Below are 26,572 nucleotides of genomic sequence, written 5' to 3'. Positions count from 1 at the left end.
GGGACCTTACCTACCCCTGAGGGCTGTTGTGAGGATCTAAACAGGCCCAGCATGGAAAGCTCCTAGCCTAGACCCTGGCCCACAGAAGCCTCCTTACACGCTTGCTGTTGCTGTCCGTATGATGAAGAACAGGTCCAAGGACAGGGGGCTGGGACCCCGTGGGTCCTATCCTGCAGGAGGCAATGGCCAGGCGGCCCCCATCTCCTCCAGGCTGCAGCTGGGCCCTCTAAGGACAGAACCCAAGGTCACAGGATGTCAGGCCTGCCCCTTCTTTTGGAGCTCAGTCTGGCGGCAGCTTGGCATGGGCTGGGGGCAGGGTTAGCCGGGTGGCGGTGGGTGGAAGGAAAAGAGGAAAGCCGGCACACTGGAAATTGCCCTGCGGTTGGCTCACGCGCCCACGACACTGTATTTATAGAGAGCTCCCTGTAGCGCCCAATTTCTCCCAGTAGGGTTAACCCTTTCCAGGTCGCGGTGAAGGGAGAACACAGAACTGGGATCAGAGAGCCGATTGGAGCCCTGGCCCTGCCGCCAGCAGCCTGGGTGGTGGCGGGTGGGATCAATGACCAGTCACTCGTCCCTTCTGGCAGAAAATAAAGTTCGGATCTTGGAAGTATGGGAGTGGGTGGGGGGTGGGCAGTTATTAGACCAGCGTCCCGCTTCCCAGAGCACCCGGTCTTCCCAGCGTGGGTCTGGACTGGGGCCGGGGGCGGGGTTCAGGCCCAGTGCCCTGCCCAGCGGGCGGGTTTAGGCCTTTGCCCCAAACCTCCGCTGCGGGGCCAATCCGGCTTCTGGGGCGCAGCCCGGCGGTCTTTCCGGGCCCGCGGCTTCCTCCAGCCGCTCCGCCCCTCGGACTCCCGGGCCGCCCCGGGCCCCCATTCAGGTCTGGCCTTGCGGCGGCAGTGGCGACTCGCTGCGCTCCGCCGCGTCCCCGAGTCCCGGGAGTCGGCGCCGCGCGGTGAGTGCTTGCGTGGCGCGGCCGGCGGCGGGGTGGAGACCGCCTTTGTCTGCGGCCTCGCCCGGCCGGGGGCCACGGAGGCGCGGGCTGAGGGGCCCAGGCAGGCCGGGCGGCGCTTCTGCTGCTGGGTTGTTGTGGCCGGGCGCGATGCGCCCCCTCTCTCGCACGGGCACCCACACCCCAGCCCTCTTCCCTGGGCCGGGGCTGGCCTCTGCACGCGAGCACGGTGAGCCCCCGGGGCCGAATTTCTGGCTTTAGGGCCCAGAGGGAGCCGGGGCAACCCGGATTCTACCCCGCCCAACCATGCCTCCCTGCCCCCCAGAAGAGAGGGGACTGGGGCGCCGTCGGACCTGCCGGCACCGGGGAAGCAGCTGGAGGAGGCTGGGTGGGTAACTGGAATTACCGAGGCCCCGGGTGTGGGGAGGGACTGAGACAGATCTGTCACCGTGTCTCTGATGATTCTGAAAAGCTTCACGAAGCCGCTGCCTGGGGCCAGGAGGGAAACAGAGCCTCCAGGGCCCTGCAGAGGGAAACAGCAGAGGTTAACAGACCACTGGCCATTGGGGGCGAGGGCTCACTCAGCTTGGCCCTGGCGGGGACAATTGAGGGGCTTCCACAGGCAGAAGTGGGCACGGAAGGGACCGACTCTGAGAAGGACGGATACGGACAGCTGGCTGGAGAGGAGGGGGTGAGTAGGTGTTGAGGGGGCAGGTAGAGGCTGAGGAAGATCAGGGGGTGTGGAGGAAGCAGGGATGGGACAGTTTTGGCTTGGGAAGTCTCAGGGAGAATGGTGGATGAGGTAGTGTGGGGAGGAGATGGGGAGCCCTGAAGAGGGAGAAGGTAGGACTACTCTAGTAAGGAAGGTAAGGTGGGTCGTACTAGAGGGGAGGAGACTGGATCCCAGCGGCCCAGGGCCCTCAGCCACTGCTGTTGAGCTGATGCCACTGACCTGCCAGAAAAGGAGATTTATTTCTACCAAAAACTTGCCCTAATGAGAAATGTGTGATGGATGACTCAGATATGGGATTTGTCTATCCTTGAAGGGGAAGGTCAAGCAAATGGCAAAGCAAAGAAGATGGGGGGAGGGGGGGGAGAAGGGAGGGAGTTGTTGTTTGACCTAACAGAGAAAAGCTATTTACCCTCACATTGGGTGTGCATAAATGTAAAGAAATCTTATTTCTTCATTAAATTGAAGGCCCCCAGGTCCTTATCTTCTAAGCCTGTCTCTAGCAGTGAGTTTCACTATTAGAAAGCAATAAAGTTTTTGTTTTCAAGAGAGTTCCTTACTTCCTTCAGCCTCTCTCTAAGTCCCTCTGGCCGCCCAGAATTCCCTAGGAAATCTGATGCAGTGCCCTCCTCCTTGTAGTGTGGGGGCCTGCAAATAGGTGGGGCACATTTGGAGGCCAGGGAAATTGAAGTCTGAACTTGAAATTGAAGTCTAAACATGTCAGGCTGGGTTGGGCTGATCTGAGTGCCAGGGAGGGGTGGAGGGCTGTGAGGCTGTGGGCTATGAAATGGTGGCTCATATTTCCAGCTTGCTTTAGGAAGGAGAGTGTTTTGGGTGAACATTTTCCTGATATCTGGAATTCCCCAGCTTAAGTGCTAACACTTTTTTTTTTCACAACATATATATTTTTTAATTTTTATTGTGCTTTAAGGAAAAGTATACAAATCAAGTCAGTCTCTCATACAAAAATTTATATACACCTTGCTGTATACTCCTAATTGCTCTCCCTCTAATGGGACAGCACACTCCTTCTCTCCACTCTCTCTTTTTGTGTCCATTCCACCAGCTTCTGACCCCCTCTGCCCTCTCATCTCTACAGACAGGAGCTGCCCACATATTCTTATGTGTCTACTCGATCCGAGAAGCTCACTCTTCACCAGCATCTTTTTCTATCCCACTGTCCAGTCCAATCCCTGTCTGAAGAGTTGTTTTTGGTAATGGTTCCTGTCCTGGGCTAACAGAAGGTCTGGGGGCCATGACCACTGGGGTCCTTCTAGTCTCAGTCAGACCATTAAGTCTGGTCTTTTTATGAGAATTTGGGGTCTGCATTTTTTTTTATCCCACTGGTCTCCTGATCCCTCAGGGGTTCTCTGTTGTGTTCCGTGTCAGGGGAGTCATCGGTTGTAGCCAGGCACCATCTAGTTCTTCTGGTCTCAGGCTGATGTAGTCTCTGGTTATGTGGCCATTTTTGTCTCTTGGGCTCGTAATTACCTTGTGTCCTTGGTGTTCTTCATTCTCCCTTGGTCCAGGTGGATTGAGACCAATTGATGCATCTTAGATGGCCACTTGCTAGTGTTTAAGACCCCAGACGCCGCTCTTCAAAGTGGGTGCAGAATGATTTCTTAACAGATTTTATTGTGCCAATTGGCTTAGATGTCCCCTTAAACCATGGTCCCCAAACCCCTGCTGCCGCTATGCTGGCCTTCGAAGCATTCAGTTTATTCAGGAAACTTCTTTGCTTTTGGTTTAGTCCAGTTGTGGTGACCTTGCATGTATTGTGTGTTGTCTTTCCCTTCACCTAAAGTAGTTCTTATCTACCATCTAATTAGTGAATATCCCTCTCCCTCCCTCCCTCCCTTCCCCCCTCATAACCATCAAAAAATATTTTCTTCTCTCTTTAAACTACTTCTCGAGTTCTTATAATAGTGGTCTTAAACTATATTTGTCCTTTTGTAACTGACTAATTTCACTCAGCGTAATGCCTTCCAGGTTCCTCCATGTTATGAAATGTTTCACAGATTCCTCACTGTTCTTTATTGATGCGTGGTATTCCATTGTGTGAATATACCGTAATTTATTTATCCATTCATCCGTTGATGGGCACCTTGGTTGCTTCCATCTTTTTGCTGTTGTAAACAGTGCTAGTGCTAACACTTTTTATGTTAACTGTTGAGCATGGAAACCTTTCTCCCCAATATTAAGTACATCCACTCTGCTTAAATTGAATGTCCTGATGTCAATGAAATTTTTCTCCCTGACTTTTTGAATCCACATTGTGAACATCAGTTTTTGCAAGAAAGGGTCATATGGCAAACAATCGACTGCTAACTGAAAGGTTGGCAGTTCAAAACCACCAGTGACTCTGTGAGAGAAAGATGTGACAGTCTGCTTCTATAGAAATTTACAGCCTTGGAAACCCTATGCTGTCGCTTTGAGTTGAAATCGACTCGATGGCAGTGGACTGCATGGGGACTTTTGAGAGAGTAAGGTTTTGTCCCTGCACTAAGCAGCCTCAGCAATGCTTGTACTGTCCCATGACTGATCTTTGGAGTTCTTCTGTCTCCTTAATGACATTGGTGTCCCTGGGTGGTACAAACAGTTAATGTACTTGGCTGCTAAACAAAAGGTTGGAGGTTAGAGTGCACCCAGAGGTGCCTTGGAAGAAAAGCCTGACAATCTACCTCTAAAAATCAGCCATTGAAAACCCTATGGAGTATAGTTCTATTCTGACACACATGGGGTTGCAATGATTCCAAATTGACTTGATGGCCAAAATAAAAAGGACATCACTTGTGATTCTCTTGCCTGTCTCCAATAAGCTTTCTTATGTGCTGCCTTTAGACTCCTGGGCTGCAGAAATCAGCCCATCCAGCTTGTTAGAGGTGAGAAGTCATGCAAACCTAAGGATGAAAAGGTGTGGGGATTTGAGGGCCGGGTTTTCCTTCCTGCCCCTGGCCCTCTTACAACTCTGCCCGGGTACGCCATAGAAGCAGACTAGCTGAATATCTGAGATGCTCAGATGCCGGCAGCTAGGTTGGGACACTTTTGTGTTGTTCCTTCGAAGTAGCCCTCTAGGGAGGCTGTGCCCTTACTCTGGTGAGGTGGCTTTCTGAACTTTTCTGTGGGAATTCCGCATCCTTAAACTCTGGCCTTCTCTGGAGACGTCCATCTTCATTCTTTGCAGTGGGATTTTGCTTTGACGCTGAGTTGGGCAATACTGTTCCAGGTCAGAGTAGTTGCGTGATCAGAGAAACATGAGCTGGGATTTCCCAGTGCCCAAAGAGACACCTGGGAAGTGTCGTAAAACAAGTGTCTGGCCTGTTGCTGGCTAGTTCTTGGTTGAACATAAGGGCTTTGGGATGTGTGCAGAAGAATGGCCTAAGTCAAAGCAGCCTCTTTGATTACAGTCACACGGGGGCTGCTGAGCCATGGACCTGAGTCATGGGGTCAAGGGAGAGGAAGAAGGGCAGGGAGAATGATGTCACTGCCCATGAGCTTGGCCTCTGAGTGGGCAGAGGCTTTCATTGCTGTCCTTTTCCCACATTCCCAGGGTGGGAGTGGCAGGGAGGGCCACCAGCTAAGTTAAACATAGAATTACCATGATGCTGTTGCTGTCGTTAAGGAGCCCTGGTGCCGCAGTCGTTAAGTGCTCAGCTGCTAATGGAAAGGTCAGCGGTTCAAACCCATCAGCCACTCCAGAGGAGAAAGATACGGCAGTCGGCTTCTGTAAAGATTTACAGCCTAGGAAATCCCATGGGGCAGTTCTACCTCGTCCTATAGGGTTGCTATGAGTTGGAATCGACTCGATGGGTTATGGATTTTTTTCTTGTTAACTCAGAACTAGAGTACATCTGGGAGATGGGCACATGTGCTGTTATACAGCCCTCCCCCACCCCCACCCCAACCTAGTCCTGCTGCCTCTGGGGTGTGAGGTTCCAGAGGCAGGCATTGGGTTTTCAGGTATTGGGAGCGGGGTTGTGCTGGGTGCTTAACATCTCATTTAAGCATCATAGCAGTCCTATAAGGTAGGGTATCGCTAGCATCATTGTAAAAAAAAAAAAAAAAAGGAGTAATGAACAGTTGCCTTCGAGTTGATTCCGACTCATGGCAACCCCATGTGTGTCAGGGCAGGACTGTGCTCTGTTGGGTTTTCACGGGCTGATTTTTTGGAAGTAGATTGCCAGGCTTTTCTTCCAGGCACTTCTAGGTGGATTTGAACCTCCAACCTTTCGGTTAGCAGCCGAATGCTTTAACTGTTTGCACCACCCAAGGACTCCAGCTGAGGCCCAGAAAGGGCAAGCAATAAGCCCAATGGTACACAGCTGGCAAGCAGTAGAGCTGGGATGCAAGCCCAGGGCTGTCCGTCTCCAGGGCTGGCTCTTTCTGTAGCTCTGGAGTTAGGCACAGTCTTCACCCCTCATTTTGGAGCCTGGTGAGATGATCCAAGGGTCCTCCTAGGGAGGTAGAGAGGACTCATCTGTGGGCCTCCGAGAGGGCAGGCCTGACCGGGGTGATCCAGAGACTTGCAGCCCAGTTGGGGCAATTGCTGAGCGTTCTTGCCACACTGGTGCCTCCAGCAGTTCCTCCCACGCCCTCCACTTCTGCTTAGAGCTCTCAGCTAGCTGTCCCCATTCTCCCTCTCAATCTCTTTGCAGTCCAGTGAATCGATGCCTCCTCCACACCCTTAATGCCTTGGGCATGTGGTCTTCCACTTGCTTAGAGAGAGTGTGCTGGAAGGAAACCCTCTGGGAGTGGAGAATGAGAAGCACTTTTGGTTGGAGAACCATAGAGCAGGGAGAGATACTATGTATGGGAGACAGGGGTCCCAGGTCACCCGTCAAGTGAACCTAGCTTCTAGAAACAGGGCCTCCCCTGTACTGAGGGATGTGGCCACAATAGGGACAGTAGGAGCTGGAGCCCACAATGCTTGGTGCTGGGGCCTGGCTTCTGGGAGGGAGGAAGGGGAGAGGACCACTAGGAATGGGCCAGACCCGGAAATGGAGTCCTGTGTTTGCTGCTTGGAGCTGGGATGGAGATGGGGGTGGTTTGTGGAGATGGTGTGTAGGTAGGAAGGAGGACGTAGAAAGAGTAATGGTCCCAGAGACCTAGATGCACAGTCCAACAAAGGAGGTCTTGGCTGGGGGAAGCGACGGGGGAGGTTCCAATGCAGAAGGTCCCAGGAGGCCTTATTCTCACAGTAACCCTGTGGCGGAGGGACGGCTATCCTCGTGTTAGAGATGTGGGATTGAGTCTCAAAGAAGTCGAGTCATTTACTCTTAGTCAGGCATGCCAACAAGGTGGCCTGAGGATTCCATTTGACTGGTGAGGAGTCCAGCCCAGGGGCATTCGCAAACTGCCTGAGTCACCTCTGAAGGTGATTGAGCATGGGCCCTTGGGCAGCCTGCCTTCCCCTCTGGGCTCAAATTCCCATCTGTGCAATTGGCATGGAGATGGGAACTGGACCTGGTGAACTCCAAGTGGCCTTCCAACTCCAAGGGCCGGTGGAGCCGACTGCATTCCTGAGAAAGGCTTCCGGGGGAGTGGGCAGTGGGAGAGTGTGATCTCCAGGCTTATTTAGGTGGGCACCTAGCAGGACTTGGCAGATGTTGAGTGAATGCAGGTGTGTGTGCCGCAGGCCTGCCGGTGCTTGACCCCAGGACCCTCCCTCTGCCTTAGTCTCCTGCTCTTTCAACCCTTCCTCTCTCCACTCTCCTCCTTCCTGACCCTGTCTGGGTGGATCTCCTCTGAGCTCAGTGGGGCTTTCCCTCTTTTCAGGGCTCTGTGCTTCCATTGCTGTGTGTGGTGTGTGTGTTTGTACACACACATGTGTGCATCCACGGGTACAGATCTGCACGCACCTCTAGTTCCAAGATAGTGTCAGCTGCCCTGTCAAATGGCTGCTGGGTGCTTAGAAGATGCACACTCAGTTTGGGGTAGTCCACCAGCCAGAGGGGATGTGAAAAGCAGGCCAGCTACTGCATCCAAAGTTTCACCATGTTCTCAGACCCACTGAGACGGCTCTGTGGATTTCCCCATGGTTTTGCCTTTTCCAGGTTCTGAAGCCTTGACCTCAATGTGGAGAATGGGGATGTGGTGGGGACAGTGGGCACGCGAAGGCCTGAGCTCAGCTCTGTCCTGTTGTCCTCTCTTCCTTGTTCCTAAAGCCACAGGGGAAGCAAGTGGAGGACACTAAAAAGACCTTGGCCCGCTCTGCCGGGCTGGCCCCAATGACACACTGCTGTCCTGACTCACACAGAAATCACTCTGAGAGGAAGAATTGATTTCTTCTCTTGGGTGGGATCACGGGGCTGGGGAGTGGTGGCCAGTGGACAAACAGACTTGAAAACAAAAGGCACACACTGACTCAGATTACCAGGAAAAGGAAAGGACAAGAGTGAGACCATTCCCAGGGAACCCTGGAGACCCTCCTCTGCTCTCCCCAGGCCTTGCCCCTTTATAGAGCCCATAGCAGTACTCTTTGGAGCTCTGGTGGTTCAGTGGCTAAAGCTAGGCTGCTGTCATGGATTGAATTGTGTCCCCCAAAACATCTGCCAACTTGGCTAGGTCATGACTCCCAGTATTGTATGATTGTCTATCATTTTGTCGTCTGATATGATTTCCTATGTGTTGTAAATCATGCCACTATGATGTAATGAGATGGATTAGTGGCAGTTATATTGATGAGATCTACAAGATTAGATAGTGTCTTAAGTCAATCTCTTTTAAGATATAAAAGAGAAAAGCAAGCAGACAGACATGGAGACCTCAGATCACCAAGAAAGCAGTGCCGGGAGCAGAGCACGTCCTTTGAACCTGTGGTTCCTGCTCTAAGATGCTCCTAGACCAAGGGAAGACTGATGACAAGGACTTTCCTCCAAAGCTGACAGAGAGAAAGTCTTCCCCTGGAGCCAGTGCCCTGAATTCAGACTTCTAGGCTACTGGACTGTGACAGAATAAACTGCTCTTTGTTAAAGCCATCCACTTGTGGTATTTCTGTTATAGCAGCACTAGATGACTAAGACAGCTGCTAACCGAGAGGCTGGGCATTTGAATCTACCAGCTGCATCTCGGATATGCTAAGGCGCAGTTCTACTCTGTCCTACAGGGTCATTTATGAGTCAGAATCAACTCGATGGCAGTGGGTTTTTTTTGACCCTTATGGGATGATTATAAGACTCAACAGAGTAAATATATCTAAACTGACCTAATAAATACTACTGAAAAAAAAAAAAAACCCATTTAGATATAGATAAAGCAGTTGAGTCTTATAATCATCGTATAAGGATCAAAAAAAAGCCCCGTTGCCATCGAGTTGATTCTGACTCATAGCGACCCTATAGGACAGAGTAGAACTGCCCCATACAGTTTCCAAGGCTGTAATCTTTACAGAAGCTGACTGCCACATCTTTCTCCTGCAGAGCAGCTGGTGGGCTTGAACTGCTGGCCTTTCCATTAGCAGCTGAGTGCTTAACCACCATACCACCAGGCCTCCTTTCCTATAAAGATAGGTCTTATAATTCCCACTTTTCAAATGAGAAAACTGAGGCTGAGAGAGAGTATTTCCCCAAAGTCACATGACTAGGAGGTAGTAGAATCTAGCTTTGAACTTGCCTCTCTGACTCCAAAGTCACTTGTTCCATGAAGCCTCTGGTGACTATATGGTCATGATTATAGCACAGAGTGGTGGACAGGCCCCTCCTTTGATAACTGACGAGACGAAGACCCAGAGGACAACGGGTCTGCTCTGCGGAGCCTAGCAAGTTAGCGCTGGAGCCAGGGCTAAAACCCACATCATCTCTTTGATGTTGCTGTTTTGCTTTCTTCTTGTGTTAGTTGCCAGAGAAAGACACGCTCATTGTCAAAACTAGAGAAGTATATCAAGAAAGCAGAAGTAGACTCCTATTCTCATTCCCAACCCAGGGCTGGGTTCGCTGTCAGGTTTCCAGACTGACTCTTTTCCAGCTTAGAAACATCCAGCCATCCACCTCTCTATCTAGCAGCACACACATGCACATAAACCTGCATTCATTCATTCATTCATCAAGCAATGCATTGAGCCCCATTTCTTGCTGACACTAGGGGTGCAGTGGCAGATGAAGCAGACATGGTTCTTGATCAAGGAGCTTCCAGTATGCCATGAGGAAAATAAACTGGGTGTGGTCAATAACAGGGGTCTTCTTAGAAACCAGGGTCCCCAGACCCCCGTCCCTGCTACTCTGTCCCTTGCAGTGTTTGGTTGTGTTTAGGGAACTTCGTTAGCTTTTGGTTTAGTCCAGTGGTGCTGACTTCCCCTGTATTTGTGTTGTCCTTCCCTTCACCTGGTAGCTGGGCGCCATCTAGTTCTTCTGGTCTCATCTCTTCACTTTTTCGATGAAGTCCTTTGATGCCCCAAAGTTTTTAATTTTGATAAAGCCCAGTTTATCTATTTTGTCTTTTATTGCTCATGATTTTGGTGCTATATCTAAAAATCCATTGTCAAAAACGAGATCTCAAACCTCTATGTTTTCTTCTAAGATTTTTGTGGGTTTTAGTTCTTATATTTAGGTCATTCATTCATTTCGAGTTAATTTTTATGTATGAAGTGAGGTCCAACTTCATTCTTTTGCATGTGAGGATACAACTGTCCCAGTACTATTTGTTGAAGAGACTATTCTTTCCCCATTGTATGAACTTGGCATCTTTGTCAAAAATCATTTGTCTGTAGGTATATGGGTTTATTTCTGGATTCTCAATCCTATTCCATTGGTCTATATGTCTATCCTTAAACCAGTACAAATCTATGTATCCTTATACTGTAGCTTTATAGTACATTTTGAATTCAGGAAGTGTGGATTCTCCTACTTTGTACTTCTTTTTCAAGATTGTTTTGGCTATTTGGGGTCTCTTGCAATTCCATCTGAATTTGAGGAAATTCAGATGGAATTTCTGCAAAAAAAAAAAAAAAACAGGCTGCTGGAATTTTTATAGGGATTGCATTGAATCTGTAGATTGCTTTGAGTAGTATTGGTATCTTAATATTAAATCTTCCAATCCATGTACATGAGGTATCTTTCCATGCATTTAGGTCCTCTTTAATTTCTTTCAGCAATATTTTATAGGTTTCAGTGTACAAGCCTTTTGCCTTCCTGGTTAAAATTATTTCTACATATTTTATTCTTTTAATGTTAGGAGGAATGGCTCCCTATATTAGTTCGTTAAGATGGTGAGTCTTCAGGGTCCTTCTATCTTGCTGCTCTGCAATCCCCAGGGTATTACCTTTGACAGCATGGTCCCCATGGCTCACCACATCTGTGTTCCAGCCTGTGGGAAGGGGGAAGGAGAGGATTGCTCCCTCTCTTTAAGGCATGACCCAGAAGTTGTACACATCGGTTCCTCTCATATCCTCTTAGCCAGAAAATGTTCACATCCAGCTGCAAGGGAGGCTGGGATCTGTAGTCTTTAGCTGAGTGACCATGAGACTATCTAAAAATACTACAGAAGAAGGGGAGAATGAGTGTAAGGGAAAACTAGTGGTTGATGCCACAGTCACTTTGTACCTTTCACTGTCACCTCATGGCAGCTAATTGGCTAAACCTTAAGGATGTAGTACATGAAGGCTTAAGGTACTGATGAAGTTCAGCGAGTGTCCAGCAAAGCTCTTCTTTTATAGATGGAAACATTGACCTCGGAGAAGGGAAGTCACAGTCATCTGCTTAAGATCGCACAGCAAAGTATCAGAGCTGGGACTGGAACCCCAAACTCTGGGCTTACTTTCTACCATTTCAAGGTGATCTGGCTGAGAGGCAGACAGGCAATGCCAAAAGGACAGGTCTCTTGGGGCTGGGAAGGGCACCACCTTTCCCAGCCTATCCACCTTGGGGTCTGCTCATCATTTTTCAGGACTCAGCTCTGGGTTACCTTGTCTCTGAGGAGCCTCAGGTAGCCCTCACTGTATCTCGTATAGTATACAGTACTGAGCTGCAGTGATTTGTGTGCATGTCCATCTTCTCTGGTGCAATGCATGCTTCTTGAGGACAGACACACAGCTTATTCATCTCTCTGTCCCCAGTGCCTGCCTCAAGGCAAGAGTTAAATGACCTACTGAACACATGAATGAATGCATATTTGAGAACTCTTTCAGCTGCAGGTAATACAGTAAAACCTGTGAAAGCTGGAACCCGTGTAAGGCAGAAACCTGTCAGAGAAGGAAAACTAAAATATTTTCCACTGATAGAAAGTGATAGAAAAACGGTAAGCCTGCACTCTGTTAAAGGCAGAGAGAAAAAGGGTAAGCGTGCCCCCCGTTAAAGGCGGAAAACTTGCGAGACACGGAAAAACAAGGCAGTCCCATCGAGTTCCAGCTCTCACGGGTTTCACTAGCTGAAACTAGCATAAGGAAAAAATGATTGGCTTAAGTATCTGGGCAGTCCAGGTGTGCAGCTTTCTTCAGGTATAGCTGGATCCAGGGGCTTAACTCATGTTTTTGGGGCTCTATATCTCTCTGCCCTTTCTTGTCTACGTTGTGGGAAGTGGTACCTAAGCAGCCCCTGCAGGGGTTGGGAGGAAGTTGGCATGAGGAGGATGCTGGTGGTCATGGTGGAGGAAAGGAGTCCCTCTTGGGCATCCCCGGGCCTGGGTCCAGAGCCCAGTCTAGCCCTTGTTTTTTGGTTTGGGTTCCGTGGGGGCATGTCTTGGGTCATCTCTCGCAAGCTTCCCTTCGGCTCCACCTCTGCTGGGATTAGAGGCACCTGCTGCACCTCAGGCTGAGGGTGGCCTGGACTCCTACCTTCTGCTTCTCTTTCAAAGCCCAAGGCACTCTGTGGTCTTTCCTGGCAGGGCTTCTGGGGTTCCCACGTGGGGCTGGGACTGGGGGAGAGGAGAGGACAAGGAGGGCTGGCTGGTGGCTCAATGGGAGGAGTGGCACATGCTTAGCCCAGGGCAGGGCCCCCTGGGGATGAGAATTCCCCTCTGTGGGAAAGGTGGGCTGGGGTGGCGTGTATGCAGCACGAGGTCATGTGTCTCCATGTGGCTCTGTGTACCAGGCCGCCCGTCTGTCCAGATGGGCAGTGATTCTTTTCTCTGGCTGCCTCCTGCGCTCTGAGCAGCTCCTGGTCTCTGAGATATGTTTCTCTTTCCTGCTTCCAGCTCCTGGCACTCAGCTGTTGGGTTAGGAGTCTCTTGTTGCTGTGTCAGGTTTCTCTATAGGGTGGGCCACAAGGGTGGGCTTCCTGGGCCCAGAATCTAGGAGAGGAATCAGCAGGAGAGCAAGCCCAATGCCCACCCTTGGGAACGCCCTCATTCATTCTCTGGAGGGAAGGATAGCTAGGCCCTTGGGGAGACCTGGTCGGTCTGCTCAGGAGAGAGGTGTTCCCTGATCCCCCCACATTCACAGAGGTGGCAGGCAAGAATTCCCAGGAAGCCCTGGAGGGCAAAACCCAGTGGCAGGAATTAGCTTCATGTATGGAAAAGTCAGTCACTAGAAAGGTCTTGAGTGCCAGGCAGGGGAATGTGAGTTTACTCCTGTAGTGAATGGGGAGCCATGGGATGTTTTTGAGCAGGCGAAGCATGCAAGCAGATTTCTGTCTTAGGTCCTAAGAGAAGGCACCTTGGAGAAGCATTGGCAGGGAAAGTGTGGAGATAGCAGGGCCAGTGAGTAGGCTCCCGGAGGGTCAGGGTGGGAGACAGCGGGCTTGAGCGGTAGTGGGGAGGGTGAGGGAGGTGGCCCAGGAAGGACAGACAGGCTTTGGTTCTGCCTGGGGGTGAAAGACAAGAAGGAAGACTTGGAATCCGGGAGCCCCTTAATCCTTAGTCCTTTCTGTGGTGGCTGGCAGGCACGGCAAGCAGCTCCCTAGGGGCTAGGTTTTCTTGTGGGCCCTGGTGGCCCTCATAGGGCAGGATGTGGTGCCCACCAAGGGTGCTTTTATGAATGGAGTGGGAAGGCCGCTGACTCAGCAGGTGGCAAGGCTTTGAGGCTGCTGGATTTTAAAGCCGGCGGAATCATCTGGGAAGGAAGTGGCTGCTGAGGGCTTCCCCACAGCGGACAGCTGGGGGAGAGGGGGGAGTGCCAGGCAGGATGCAGTCGGCTTGGCTAGAGACAGGGAGCCCCACAGCCCAGCTGCTGGGTGTGTGTGGCGGGGAGGGAGTGGTGGTTGGTTGGGATTGGAGGGGCTGAGGTTGGGTGCCGGTGACTGGAATTGATGCTAACGGTTACTGATCTGGTTTGCTCTGTGGAAGGGCAGAAAGGTGTAGGGGGTCGAGGACCTGAACTCCTATCGGCTCTGCTAACTGGCAAATTACAAGACTTGAATGAAATCGCGTCACTTATCTGGGTTGTCATTTTTTTCTTCTACAAAATGGGATGGAGTTGCCTGGCCCACCTCCCAGGGTGGTCATGAGGATGTGACATCATGTGTATTCTGGCTGAACAGCACCGGTCATGTGGCTTGATCAGGATGTGGCATGAGTGATTTTCCCTGTGTGGGACACAGGAAAAGTGTGTGCTGCCTGCCGGAGTCAGATACCTTGGGGGCGGCCCCCTTGGTGGGGGGCGGCCAGGATTGGGAAGGCTAGGCTCCCTGGCTCAGGCCTGACCAGTGGCCAAGACCCACCTCTCACTCAGCCCGGACACCAGGCTTGAGGAGTCAGCCAGCCCTGGCCTCTCCTACTTCTGACCGGTCTTGCATTAAAGTAGCAAATGTCCTCCCTCTCTGGAGCCCACACTCATACCTCCAGCTGCCTCTGAGAAGTCTCCCCTGGAAGTTTCTGCACAAATGCGCTAACTTTGCATACCCTACACTGAACCCTTCCATGTTCCCTGTCTCAGGGAACACCCCATCTGGTCACTGGGGCTCAAGATGATGGACACCTTGACTGCTGTCTCTTTCTTTCTCTCCATGTCCCCAAATCCTGTCACTTTTACCCCAGCCTGCCTTTTCTCTTCTGTCTAGCCTTCTCATTTAGCCTGCAGATGATACCAGATTAATCTTCATGAGGACAAGTCTGACCATATCATTCCCCTGCTCAAGAACCTTCAGTGGCTCCCACCTGGCTTCAGGATAAAGTTGACACTCCTTAGCCCGTGTCTAAATCTGGCTCCAGCCTCAGTTCCTCCTCTCCCTACTAGCTGTTGTCTCCAGCCAAGTTGATCTGTGCATAGTCCTCCCCCAGAGCAGGCCTTGAACTTGCCAGCCTTGTCTTTGTTTGCCTCCTTGCCTCCTTTTCCTTATATTTGTATACTAACATCTTCCTGCTGAAAGAGTGGATTCCAGCTGCCCCGTCCCCACCTCCCTGATCCAGCCTCTCCAGGAACTCAACTCCCTCCTACCAGCATCTCTCACAAAGATCTCCCATCAGGGAGCCTTGTGGGGTGTGGGAGGCCCCGGGAGGGAGAGAGGGAGGACTTCCCAGGGGCAGTTGCAGCCTTCCTCCAGCTGGTTCCAGGGTAGAGGAGGTGGGAGGGGCCTGGGGATGACCTTTTGAGACAAAAGCCTCACTTCCTCTTCCTCGCAGGCAGGGGCAGCCTTCCACCACGGAGATCCCAGCTGTCAGCTGCCACGCGGGAAGATGCGGCATCAGCAGGGCAGCCCTGGCGTGGGTGTGCGTGTGGCCACAGCCCTGGGAGTGCTCTGGCTCTGCCTCACAGGTGAAGGGGGCGGGGGGAAGAAAGGGACAACAATTATGGTAGGGAGTAAGGGGGGCTCCCACTCCCACCTGGGGTCCTGCCAAGCCATCTCTCTGGAGCAGGGCTGAGGCCTGTGCCCTGTCCACACTCGTTTCCACCTCTGGGATCCATAGGTAACATACTGAACCTGTCTTAGCCTCAGATTCCTCTATTATAAAATGGTAATCATGATATGTGAGGCTGTGGTGGTTCAGCGGCAGAATTCACACCTTCCATGTGGGAGACCGGGATGTGATTCCCAGCCAATGCACCTCATATGCAGCCACCACCCGTCCATCAGTGGAGGCTTGCATGTTGCTATGATGCTGAACAGGTTTCAGCGGAGCTTCCAGACTAAGATAGACTAGGAAGAAAGGCCTGGCAATCTACTTCCAAAAAACAGCCAGTGAAAACCCTGTGGATGACAATGGTCCGATCTGCCACTGCACATGGGGTGGCCCCAGGCAGCATTTTGTTCTGATCTGCCACTGCACATGGGGTGGGCCAGGCAGCATTTTGTTCTGTTGTGCATAGGGATCACTATAAGTAGAGGACTGCCTTGATGGCACCCAACAACAACGATCGTGATACCGTCCTACTCTGCAGAATTGGGAGCACTAAATGTGATGATGCTCTTTCTTGACCACACTGTGTGGGCCCCTTGCTAAGATCCGTTGCACCTACTGTTCCCTCTGCCTGGAACTTTCTGCCCCCCAGACACCTGCATGACGTGACCACTTACTTTGTTCAGGTCTTTGCACAAATGTCACCTTCTTAGCGAGGCTTTCGTGACCACCTTGCGTAAAATAGCACATCGTCCTCCACCCCTCCCTATCCCTGACCTGACTTCATTCTTCCTGGCGTTTACCACCACCTGGCATATGTTTGCTTGTTTATTGCCTGTCTGTCCTCAGTATAACCATGTTGAATAAATGATGTAAATCTTCCCACACAGGGCTTGGCACATAGTTAGCACTCAATCATGGTAGCTACCTTAATAATAATATCCTCCTCATATTTCAAAACCGAATCAGTATCTCTGCTTGGAGGGACTGGCTTCTTCGGCCATAGAGAAAACAAAGCGGAGTCTCTGGTGCCATCTTGTGGCCACAAAGGGGTGATGCTGGACATCTCTACCCATGCTTGCTTTGACTTCTCTGGAAAGAGAAAAGGCCACTAAGTCCCCACTAAGGAGGCCACCCTGCTCCCGTTAGCTAACCTGGGGCTCTTGGGGTTGCAGCAAGAGAGCCAGGGCCAGCTTCAGACCTTTAGAGACCTCCACGCACTGCAAAGATTATGACCCCATATGTAAGTTGTAATAAAAATGCTAACTATAATAAAAGAAATGCTGTTTTTCTAAATGGAAGAAAACTTTCACAGGCACTGTAGTCAACTAGCTTTTTTTCAAGACTGTTTGATCTTCACACTTCTTGAGTGTGCCTGCTTTGCTGGTGTCCAAAGCACACACTTTTTCTGACCCAAGAATGACAGTGGCAGCATACAGGGTGCCTCTCTCCCAAAGAAAATTTATCAGGGACCCTTGTCAAGCTTCCTAGGGCTCTAAAGGAAGAGGTGGAATGGAGGTGGAGGTGACTGGGTAGGGAGGCTGCAGGGTAAATGCACACGAGAAAGGGCTGGTGTTTCTCTGGGGGCTCCAGCTCTGGACATGTCCTGGTTTCCCTCTTGCCCTCCTACAATCCAGTCTCCACAGAGAAGCCACAGTGTGTTTTAAGAGTGGTGCAGTGGTTAAGAGCTCAGCTGCTAACCAAAAGGTCTGCAGTTTGAAGCCACCAGCCGCTCTTTGGAAACTCTATGGGGCAGTTCTACTCTGTCCTCTAGGGTCCCTCTGAGTCAGAATTGACTCATGGGCAACAGTTTTTTTTTTTTTTTAAACCCAGATCAGGCCTGATTAAAACCCCCATTGCATGCAGAATTAAACCTAAACCCCCTCCCTGGTCTCACAAGGTCTTCCCATCCAGATGCTTAGCCACACTGGACATCTCAGGGCCTCTGGGCCTTCCCACCCGCTGTTCCCTCTGCCAGGAACACACTTATCCTGGCTCTTTGTATGTCCAGCTCTTTTTCATTCTCTTTAAATCTCAGCTTAATATCATCTCTTTAGAAAGGGTATTCCTGATAGCCATATTTAAAGTAGGCCTTTCTCTTTTTTTATATATATAAAAAATTCATTTAGGAAAAAAACAATGAATAAGTTTTTTGAAAAATACTTGTAATCCTCTCTCATACAGAGAAAACCACTATTTACATTTTGGTGTGCACTCTTCTAGAACCTGCCCTTTTTCCAACTTATAAAAATAATATATAAAACAAAACAAACAAACCCATTGCCGTCAATTCTGACTCATAGCAACCCTATAGGACAGAGTAGAACTGCCCCATAGGGTTTCCAAGGAGTGCCTGGTGGATTTGAACTGCCGACGTTTTGGTTAGCAGCCATAGCACTTAACCACTATGCCACCAGGGTTTCCAAAATAACATATATTTACAGGAAAGTTGCAAGCAACACAGAGGGCTGTAAAATACCTACCAGATTTTTGGAACACTACAACCCTCCTTTCTCACCTATTAGCTTTTCTTCCTTCATACCCCTAACCACACAATAATGGAAATCTGTGTGCTAGTTTGTGCCTCTTGCCCATTCAAATGTAAAGCCTGTAGGGGTGTAACTTTGGTCTTGTTCTCTGTTGCATTTCGCAACCTCATCATAGACAAATAGTAGGTGATCACTATATTCTCATTGAAAGAATGACTGAATGAATGAATGAGGACCACTGGCACTTACTTTTGGGTCTCAGGCCTAAAAGGAGGGGTAGACAGACCGTGGGGTTAGCTGGGGGAGGTCGGAGGGGGAGAACCTGGGTGTCCCACGTGTCCCCGCCCCTCCTCATCGCCCCGCCCCTCCGTTCCCGCCCCCAGGCGCCCTAAAGGTCCAGGTCCCCGAAGACCCTGTGGTGGCCCTGGTGGGGACCGACACCACTCTGCGCTGCTCCTTCTCACCCGAGCCCGACTTCAGCCTGGCGCAGCTCAACCTCCTCTGGCAGCTGACAGACACCAAACAGCCGGTGCACAGCTTCACTGAGGGCCGCGACCAGGGCAGTGCCTATGCCAACCGCACGGCCCTCTTCCTGGACCTGCTGGCGCAGGGCAACGCGTCCCTGAGGCTGCGGCGCGTGCGCGTGGCAGATGAGGGCAGCTTCACCTGCTTCGTGAGCATCCGGGACTTTGGCAGTGCCGCGGTCAGCCTGCAGGTGGCAGGTGAGCACGCGGAGGGAGGGAGCGCCTCCTCATCCAACAAAAACCCAAAACCAAACCTGTTGCGGACTTACAGAGACCTTATAGGACGGAGCGAAACTGCCCCATAGGGTTTCCAAGGAGCGGCTGGTGGACTCAAACTGCCAACCTTTTGGTTAGCAGCCAGCTCTTAACCACTGCGCCACCGGGGCTCCTCCCCTGTCCTATATCCCTCAGATATCCCGCAACCCCTTACCCATTGCCCACCACTGACCCCAGATCCAAGCCCCAGTGCTGACGCCCTGCACTCACAGACCCAGGGACCCTCTCCTTCACTGTGCCTCCCATACCCCTTGTCAACCCTTGACCCCTGCCTTCTGCCCCTTTCAGCCCGCTACTCGAAGCCCAGTATGACCCTGGAGCCCAACAAGGACCTGCGGCCTGGAGACACGGTGACCATCACGTGCTCCAGCTACCGGGGCTACCCTGAGGCCGAGGTGTTCTGGCAGGATGGGCAGGGCGCGCCCTTGACCCACAACGTGACCACGTCGCAGATGGCCAATGAGCAGGGCCTGTTTGATGTGCGCAGCGTGCTGAGGGTGGTGCTGAGCGCCAATGGCACCTACAGCTGCCTGGTGCGCAACCCCGTGCTGCAGCAGGACGCCCACGGCTCCGTCACCATCGCGCCCCACAGGAACCCCACAGGTTTTCTTGATTTTTTTTCTTAAATATCCACCTGAGGGAGGGTGGTTCTGGTTCTGTCAGCAGGGGCCGTGGGGTTCGAATCTAGTTCCCCACGTTCAGCCTCCCAGAACAGGGAGATGCGTAGTAGGAATGACGGGAGAAATGAACACGGTGCGGGGCCTTTGTGTATGGAGGGGGCGATGATCCCAGGCCTTCTTGGCCCTCCACCTCTCCTGACCCCAGAGTTCCAGAAACCTTGGAAAGAAGGCATAGATGGAGAAACATTGAGGTTTGGGGGAGGTAGAGACCCTGCCGGGGAGGGGAGGTTACTTTAACAGAGGCCTGGAGCCCTTAAGGGTCACACTACCCCGGGCCTGGCCCCCTTGTCAGGCCAAGGCCAACCTGCTGGATTCTTGTCAAGAAGGTTAGGGAGAAGCCATGTCTGGAAGTCCTGAAACTCAAGCTGCTTTGGCATCTGAGGAGGAAATGGGAAGATGGAGCAGGGCCTGGGGCGCTGATGGGGGTAGGAGGTCTGGAAGGCGGCGGGGTGATAACCCTGAGCGCCACCGCCCCTCCGTCCCTGCCCCCAGGCGCGGTAGAGGTCCAGGTCCCCGAAGACCCTGTGGTGGCCCTGGTGGGCACCGACACCACCCTGCGCTGCTCCTTCTCACCCGAGCCCGACTTCAGCCTGGCGCAGCTCAACCTCATCTGGCAGCTGACAGACACCAAACAGCTGGTGCACAGCTTCACTGAGGGCCGCGACCAGGGCAGTGCCTATGCCAACCGCACCGCGCTCTTCCCGGACCTGCTGGCGCAGGGCAACGCGTCCCTGAGGCTGCGGCGCGTGCGCGTGGCAGATGAGGGCAGCTTTACCTGCTTCGTGAGCATCCGGGACTTTGGCAGTGCTGCGGTCAGCCTGCAGGTGGCAGGTGAGCACCCGGAGGGAGGGAGGGAGAGACGGAGGGCCCGCCCTCACCCCCCATCCTACACCCCTCAGATATCCAGGGCCCCTGACCCACTGCCTAACATTGACCCCAAATCCAAGCCCCAGTGCTGACGCCCTGCACTCACAGACCCAGGGACCCTGTCCTTCACTATGCCTCCCATATCCCTTGCCATCCCTTGACCCCTGCCTTCTGCCCCTTTCAGCCCCCTACTCGAAGCCCAGTATGACCCTGGAGCCCAACAAGGACCTGCGGCCTGGAGACACGGTGACCATCACGTGCTCCAGCTACCGGGGCTACCCTGAGGCCGAGGTGTTCTGGCAGGATGGGCAGGGCGCGCCCTTGACCCACAACGTGACCACGTCGCAGATGGCCAATGAGCAGGGCCTGTTCGATGTGCGCAGCGTGCTGAGGGTGGTGCTGAGCGCCAATGGCACCTACAGCTGCCTGGTGCGCAACCCTGTGCTGCAGCAGGACGCCCACGGCTCCGTCACCATCACAGGTGAGGCGGCTGACAGGCAGCCAGGAAGGATGCCTTTTTTTCAAGATCAGTCCTTGCACTGGAATTTAAATAAGCTGGTCTGAATCTACTCTATGGCAATGGGTTTGGGTTTTTTTATTTGCTCAAAAGACTGTTTAAAAGTCCGTTTCACACATTTCAGGTGTTTCACGTTCTCCCCAACAAGAAGTCAAGGGACTTTAACGAGCTGATAAGAAAATTGTGTAATATTTTTCCTTCTAACAGCTCCTTGGTGGTACCTGTGCTTCTTACATAGAGGACGAAGTACCCGCCTGGAATCTGGAGGGGTGGGCGGAGTCCTGGGGCAGCCTACAGGCGGCCTGGGGCAATGGTGGTGGATTGGTTTCTCACGGGAACCTCGCCAGGGGATGCGAAGGTATTGCTGCGCAGGTGGGCACTGTCTGATTCTGAACCCCTGAGAGACAGGTAGGCTTCTCCAGGCGGTCAGACCCCTAACCTGGGCCAGTGTCCCCTCTTCTTCAGGCAGAGGTGAGCTCCACCTTGGCAGCAGCTGGAATAGCTGGAGCTGTCTCTGCTGCCCCCATGTGGCCAAATGCTAGATGGAGGTCCCCCATTTGGCGATTCCCACTTAAGGTGTTTCTAGGATCCTACCCTAGGCACCCTTCCCTTTCTTTAATGCCCACCTCAGGGGGCATCCCTTGTGCCTGGGAGTGTGCAGAGGGCTCAGGTCCACATTTGGGCCAAGGGAGGCAGTCTTCATCTGTGTTTGGACCTGAAAGTCCTGTAGCCAGTCCTTCCCCAGGCTTGTTAGTTCAGCCTGGCTCCTCAATCCCTCCCGCTGGGCCAGCTGAGCTCTCCCTGGGGCTGCCCTGCACACTCTGGGGCTAGAATAGCTGGTTCTGTCCATCAGATTCTCCTCTTTTCTCTTCCAATGGCTTCTTCTCACGCTCCTACCCCATCCAAGTCTCATCATCTGGCCCGCAGTTTCTGCACAAACCTCAGGACTCACTGACTAGTTCCTGTTTTGCTTCTCCACTTTGAGTGTGCCCTGGGCCTTATATGGTCCTCACGCACCTGGAGCCAGTGCTTCTTACGCTCGTCTTCTAGGAGTTCATGGCTTAGCCCTTCTATCCTGGGAGTTCCCTTCTAGCCAGGCTGTGTTCCTACCCTAGGCACCCTTCCCTTTCTTTAATGCCCACCTCAGGGGGCATCCCTTGTGCCTGGGAGTGTGCAGAGGCAGCCCCAGGGAGAGGGGGCTAATGCCCACCCCCTCCCCAAGATTGAACCCATCCCCTCCCTGGAGACGCCGTGGGTCCTTGTTGTCTGGATGGGAGTCACTTCCATGGGCTTTTCGATGCTCTGAGAAGTCTCCTTGCCCTTTTAGAGAACACCGCACGGTCTGGTGGCGAAAACGCTGTGTTCACTGGAAACAATAAAAAATACAGGATAGAATGAGATTGACTGGGAATGTGGAGTTTTCAGAGGAGAGGAGTGTCAGGAAGTGGCCAGGGAAAGCCTCTAGGGGGTGGTGCGAGTTGAGAGGAACCTTGAAGCCTAGGTGGGCTTTGTGATCGTTTGCACACTGGGCTGAATTAATTATAATTAGTTGCACACGCCCGAGCAGAACATGTGAGTATAAATGTGACAGCAAGAGCGTGTTTACTCCACCTAAGGGAAGCGTCTGTTTTAAGTTGCTTTAGCAGCTAACGTTTTTTATAAAACACTTAAACTGCTAATTATAAATAATAGTCATTTGTATGATGCCGAGAATTCTGAAAATGCTTTCATTTAGGCTGGTGTTGCCAAGCGCATTTCCCAGACGAGGAAACTGAGGTCCAGAGAGAAGGAGTTTTCTCCAGGCCGCAGAATAACACAGTTGGCTCTGAATCCTTTGAGGAGTCTTTGAAAATTGGATAAATACTAAGGACCTTCTTCCCAGACAATGTGCAATTGCATATGGTAGTTTTGAGGGTTCCTGGCCCCCCTAAACCTACCCCTGGAAGTCTGTGGACCCTGGCGGCAGCACCCTGCCTGCAGTGAGTAGATGAACCAAGATCAGAATTCACCTTTGGCCCCTCGGCCTCATTTTCTCTCCTCCCCACCACCTGGCCTCCTGTTTTCATTAGAGCGGGTCTGGCCTACTTTGGAGCCCTTGGCCTGCATTTTGCTTCAGGGAGCTTTGTACCTTGTAAAACATTCTGGGATTCAGACTTTGAGGCCTCTGGCCCGGTTGCTGCCACAGCCGATGAGGGTTAGTGAAGCTGGCTGTGCTGTAAGGAGTCTGTATGTGAACGGGGCTTTATGCAGCAAGCGCTGGGCTTGGAGCCTGAAGATGTGGGTCTGAGCCCTACTCTGTCCTTTACTGGGAGATGAACATAGAAAGGATCCCCCCCACTCCCTCCCCCACTGCAGGAGCCCCATCCTAGGACACCAGGGGTTTCTCTTGTGTGCTCCTGGCCATCCATGTCAACTGCTACTCTCCTCTCCTGCTCCTGCTCTAAAGTTAGCGGGGAGCCACAGGTTCTTGAGCATCATTCACCTGCAGACTCTTCAGCCTTCCCAGGTTGGGGCAGATCTACATCAGCCATGGCTCTGTTGGGTTGGGAACGAATACGAATGAACGGGAGAGGGGCATTGGAATCGTAAGTGAGCTCTATTCGCAGCGCTAGTGAGGGCCAGAGCCCCAAACCCTTTCACACTTTGTATACTGCCCTCAGGGCATTCAGGGTCAGGCCTGAAATTCTTCCCACACCCCCCTCCAGGGCAGCCCATGACATTCCCCCCTGAGGCCCTGTGGGTGACCGTGGGGCTCTCCGTCTGTCTCGTGGCACTGCTGGTGGCCCTGGCCTTTGTGTGCTGGAAGAAGATCAAACAGAGCTGCGAGGAGGAGAGTGCAGGTGAGTGAGAGGGAGGGTGTGTGTGCACAAATGTGTGCTTGGGAATGTCGGTGTGCCTGTGACATCACTGTGTGTAGAAAATGATAGAATGGCTGTGGGTGTGCAGACTGCACTGGATTTAGTGTGTGTGTATGTGTGCGCACACGTATGACTTTGAGTCTGAACATGTCTTATGTGTAGGCAAGTGTGAGTTTGTCAGTGTGTATATGTAGCAGAATGTGTGTGGCTTTGAGTATAACTGGGAAGGAGGGGGTGGATGTGCAAGGCTGAAGTGAGACAAGGGGATGGATGTGTCTGTGCAAATACGAGTGAGTGTGAGAGTGTAAGTCAGTGAACATGAGTGTGTTTGTGAGGGAGAGAGCAGGCTTAGAACATGAGAACTTAGCCGCACAGCTGTGAATGTTCAGTGTTTTGTGTCACCGTGTGTGAATGTGTGCCTCAGTGGGGAGATCCTGAAGCAGATGCTGTTTGCCAGGCTGAGTGATTTGACATTGGCAGATAGGTGAGTTGACCTTGGTAGGTGGCTGAGTTAACTCTGGCGAGTGGCGGATGGATGAGTGGACATTGGTAAATGGGTAAGTTGACGCTGCTGGGTGGTAGATGGGTAAACAGAGGCATGAGAGTAGATGAGTGGTCAGAGAGGCTGAAGGAGGACTAGCTGTCAGGAAGGAGACTGTGTGTGTGAATGGAGAAGAAACTGGTCAGTTGATGGCTGGGTGAGGACCTGTGCACTGGCAGCTGGGTGGGCCAGGGGAAGGATGAGTGAATAGATAAATGGATGGCTGTATGTGTTGGAGGTGATGGTTGACTGGGTTAGTGCCTGGGTGGATGAGGTGATGGGGTTGGTGGGTTGGTGGAGGGGTGGGTAGAGGGTCCTTGGCTAGGTGGGTGGTAGTCTTCAGGCTGGGAACCCTTTCGCCCTGCCACAGGGCTCTCCTCTGCTCTGTGCTGGTCTCGAGCTCTGACCCTGTGTCCAGCGTTGGACCACAGTTCAAGCCTGCTCAGGCCTCACTTATCTGCACAGGTGGGAAGTTCGATTATGAAAGGGGGCTGAGAAAGGTTTTTGTTCACTCAGATTTCTTGTTTCCCAGGGGCCGAGGACCAGGATGGGGGTGGAGAAAGATCCAAGACAGGTGAGTCCCAACTGGGAGCTGACCTTCTGGGCTGGGGAAAGCACATAAAGAACAGGGGAGAAAACGCCACAATCTGGGGGGGGTCAGATTTGCTTTAAGATTCGAATGAAGTGTGTTGTCCGGCCCGAGGCCTCTCAAGCCAGAGAGTCTGGTATTTGCTCAGAGTCGGACCTAAAGATGGATCTTCCCTGATTCCCTTCGAAGTGATGCTTCATTTCTCCTGCCCACCTTTACCAACCCACCAGGGTCGGTTCCACCCTGAGTGACCCTGCAGTCTGGTGGCCTCCTGGGAGTAGGCTCAGAAGACAGGGCAGTCCTGGTATAGTGGTTAAGACTCCCCACCCACCGCCACAGAGGGAGTGGTTAAGACTTTGGAGTCAGACAGCCTGAGTGGCTTCGGGCAAATCATTTTGCCTTTCTCAGCCTCAGTTTCCTCATCTGTAAAATGGGTATAATAATGGGACCTACCTTCATAGGTCATATGGGTTAAATGAAACGAGATAATATGTGTAGGTGCGTAGTTCTGTACCTGTCATCTAGTAAGTGCTCAGTCAATTGGAGCCCCATTATTAAGCAAGTAGTTAAAGGCAGTACCACTCTAGTTAGAGCCTCAGTAACTTTGGGCGGGTGCTTTGTTCCTCTGGGCTTTGGTATTCCCATCTGTAAAATGGTCAGGTTGACCCCCACTTTGATGGCACCAGTTGATGTTGTTAGGTGCCATCCAGTTGATTCTGACTCATAGCGACCCTATAGGACAGAGTAGAACTGCCCCATAGGGTTTCTAAGGAGCAGCAGGTGGATTTGAACTGCTGAACTTTCGGTTAGCAGCTGAGCTGCTAACCACTACACCACCAGGGCTCCACAATGGCACCAGAGGGCTGGTTTAAAGCTCTCTTGAGAATGGTTAGGAAGGTAGTTTGCAAAGGACATGGTGCTGTGGAAATACAAACCAGGAGCCCAGCTTGGGTACCAAGTCACTCGCACCATGGCCACTGGAGGCCTTGTGGCCTTCTATTCCAGGATCTTCAGGGCTGGGAGAGGCAGATGCCTGATAAGGCATTTGGGATGGTTCCCTCCCCACCCCCACAGAAGGAGTCGCAGGAGATTGATACCTGGAGATTGCTGTAAATCATGCCAATTTAATCACCTGTCACCAAAGGGTGTGGCAGCTGTGGAGACAGCCCTGAGGTCAGGCCTCATTTTTCATGCCCAGAGGCAGTTGTGATTGGAAGAAGGGAGGGGCTGGGGAGAAGCAGGTGGTGAGAGATTTGCCCAGGCTCATTCCCTATGGCCCCGGGCCCACCTCTGACTGTCTATAGATATGCCGCCTCCTCCATTAGCTTTCTCCTTTGCCCTTATTTGTGGAGCAGGCTCAGTGCATTTTCACATCTCTAGCTCGTTGGCAGGCAGTGTAATTGTCCCCATTCTATAGATGCAGAAAATTGAGGCCTAGAGGGAGGCACAACAAGCCACAGTGGAGCTTGGGACAGCAGCCTAGGGCTCCTCCCTGGTGCTGCCATGTTGTCCCCACCCTCCCGACTTCTCTGTCTACCTTCTTTCTCCTCCTCCGAGTCCTTCTACCCCCACTTCTTCCTCAGCCCCTGTCCCTCTCCCCTCTGCTGACCCCTGTCCTGCCACTTCCCACGGCCCTCCTCTCACAGCATGCTCCGTCCTTTTTTGCAGCCCTGCAGCCTCTGAAACACTCTGAAAACAAAGAAGGTAAAGACATGTGGTGCTTGAGACTGTGGGTCTATGTGTCTATTTGTCTGTGTGTAGGAGGCTGGGACGGTTGTTCACTAGTGACCTGAGACTCCCTTCCTGGAAGAGCTGCCTCGACCTCCCCCTTTGTGAGGTGGCATA

General features: G+C 52.2%; 1 protein-coding gene across 5 annotated transcripts in view; it reads left to right on the top strand.

Annotated features, from left to right (window-relative positions):
* Positions 1-811: 811 nt before the first annotated feature.
* The window catches only part of CD276 (CD276 molecule), a 28,302-nt gene continuing 2,541 nt past the window's right edge, over positions 812-26,572 (top strand). For 2 of the 5 annotated variants that reach the window (XM_064267284.1, XM_064267283.1), the window contains exons 1-9: positions 812-955; positions 15,171-15,303; positions 18,259-18,597; positions 18,964-19,278; positions 19,848-20,186; positions 20,407-20,703; positions 23,445-23,579; positions 24,671-24,712; positions 26,396-26,431. In XM_064267284.1, coding sequence (XP_064123354.1) covers positions 15,225-15,303; positions 18,259-18,597; positions 18,964-19,278; positions 19,848-20,186; positions 20,407-20,703; positions 23,445-23,579; positions 24,671-24,712; positions 26,396-26,431 — 1,582 coding nt within the window. In that variant the 5' untranslated portion in view covers positions 812-955; positions 15,171-15,224. Of the gene's footprint in view, positions 956-1,028; positions 1,182-1,254; positions 1,341-1,387; positions 1,644-15,170; positions 15,304-18,258; positions 18,598-18,963; positions 19,279-19,847; positions 20,187-20,406; positions 20,704-23,444; positions 23,580-24,670; positions 24,713-26,395; positions 26,432-26,572 lie in introns of those variants that run through there. The other 3 variants (XM_010593735.3, XM_010593736.3, XM_010593734.3) reach the window with 3 other exon arrangements.

This window comes from Loxodonta africana, chromosome 13 (assembly GCF_030014295.1).
Source record: "Loxodonta africana isolate mLoxAfr1 chromosome 13, mLoxAfr1.hap2, whole genome shotgun sequence".
In the NCBI taxonomy this organism is placed as follows: Eukaryota; Metazoa; Chordata; class Mammalia; order Proboscidea; family Elephantidae; genus Loxodonta; species Loxodonta africana.
This window is presented reverse-complemented; position numbering and strand designations above follow the sequence as displayed.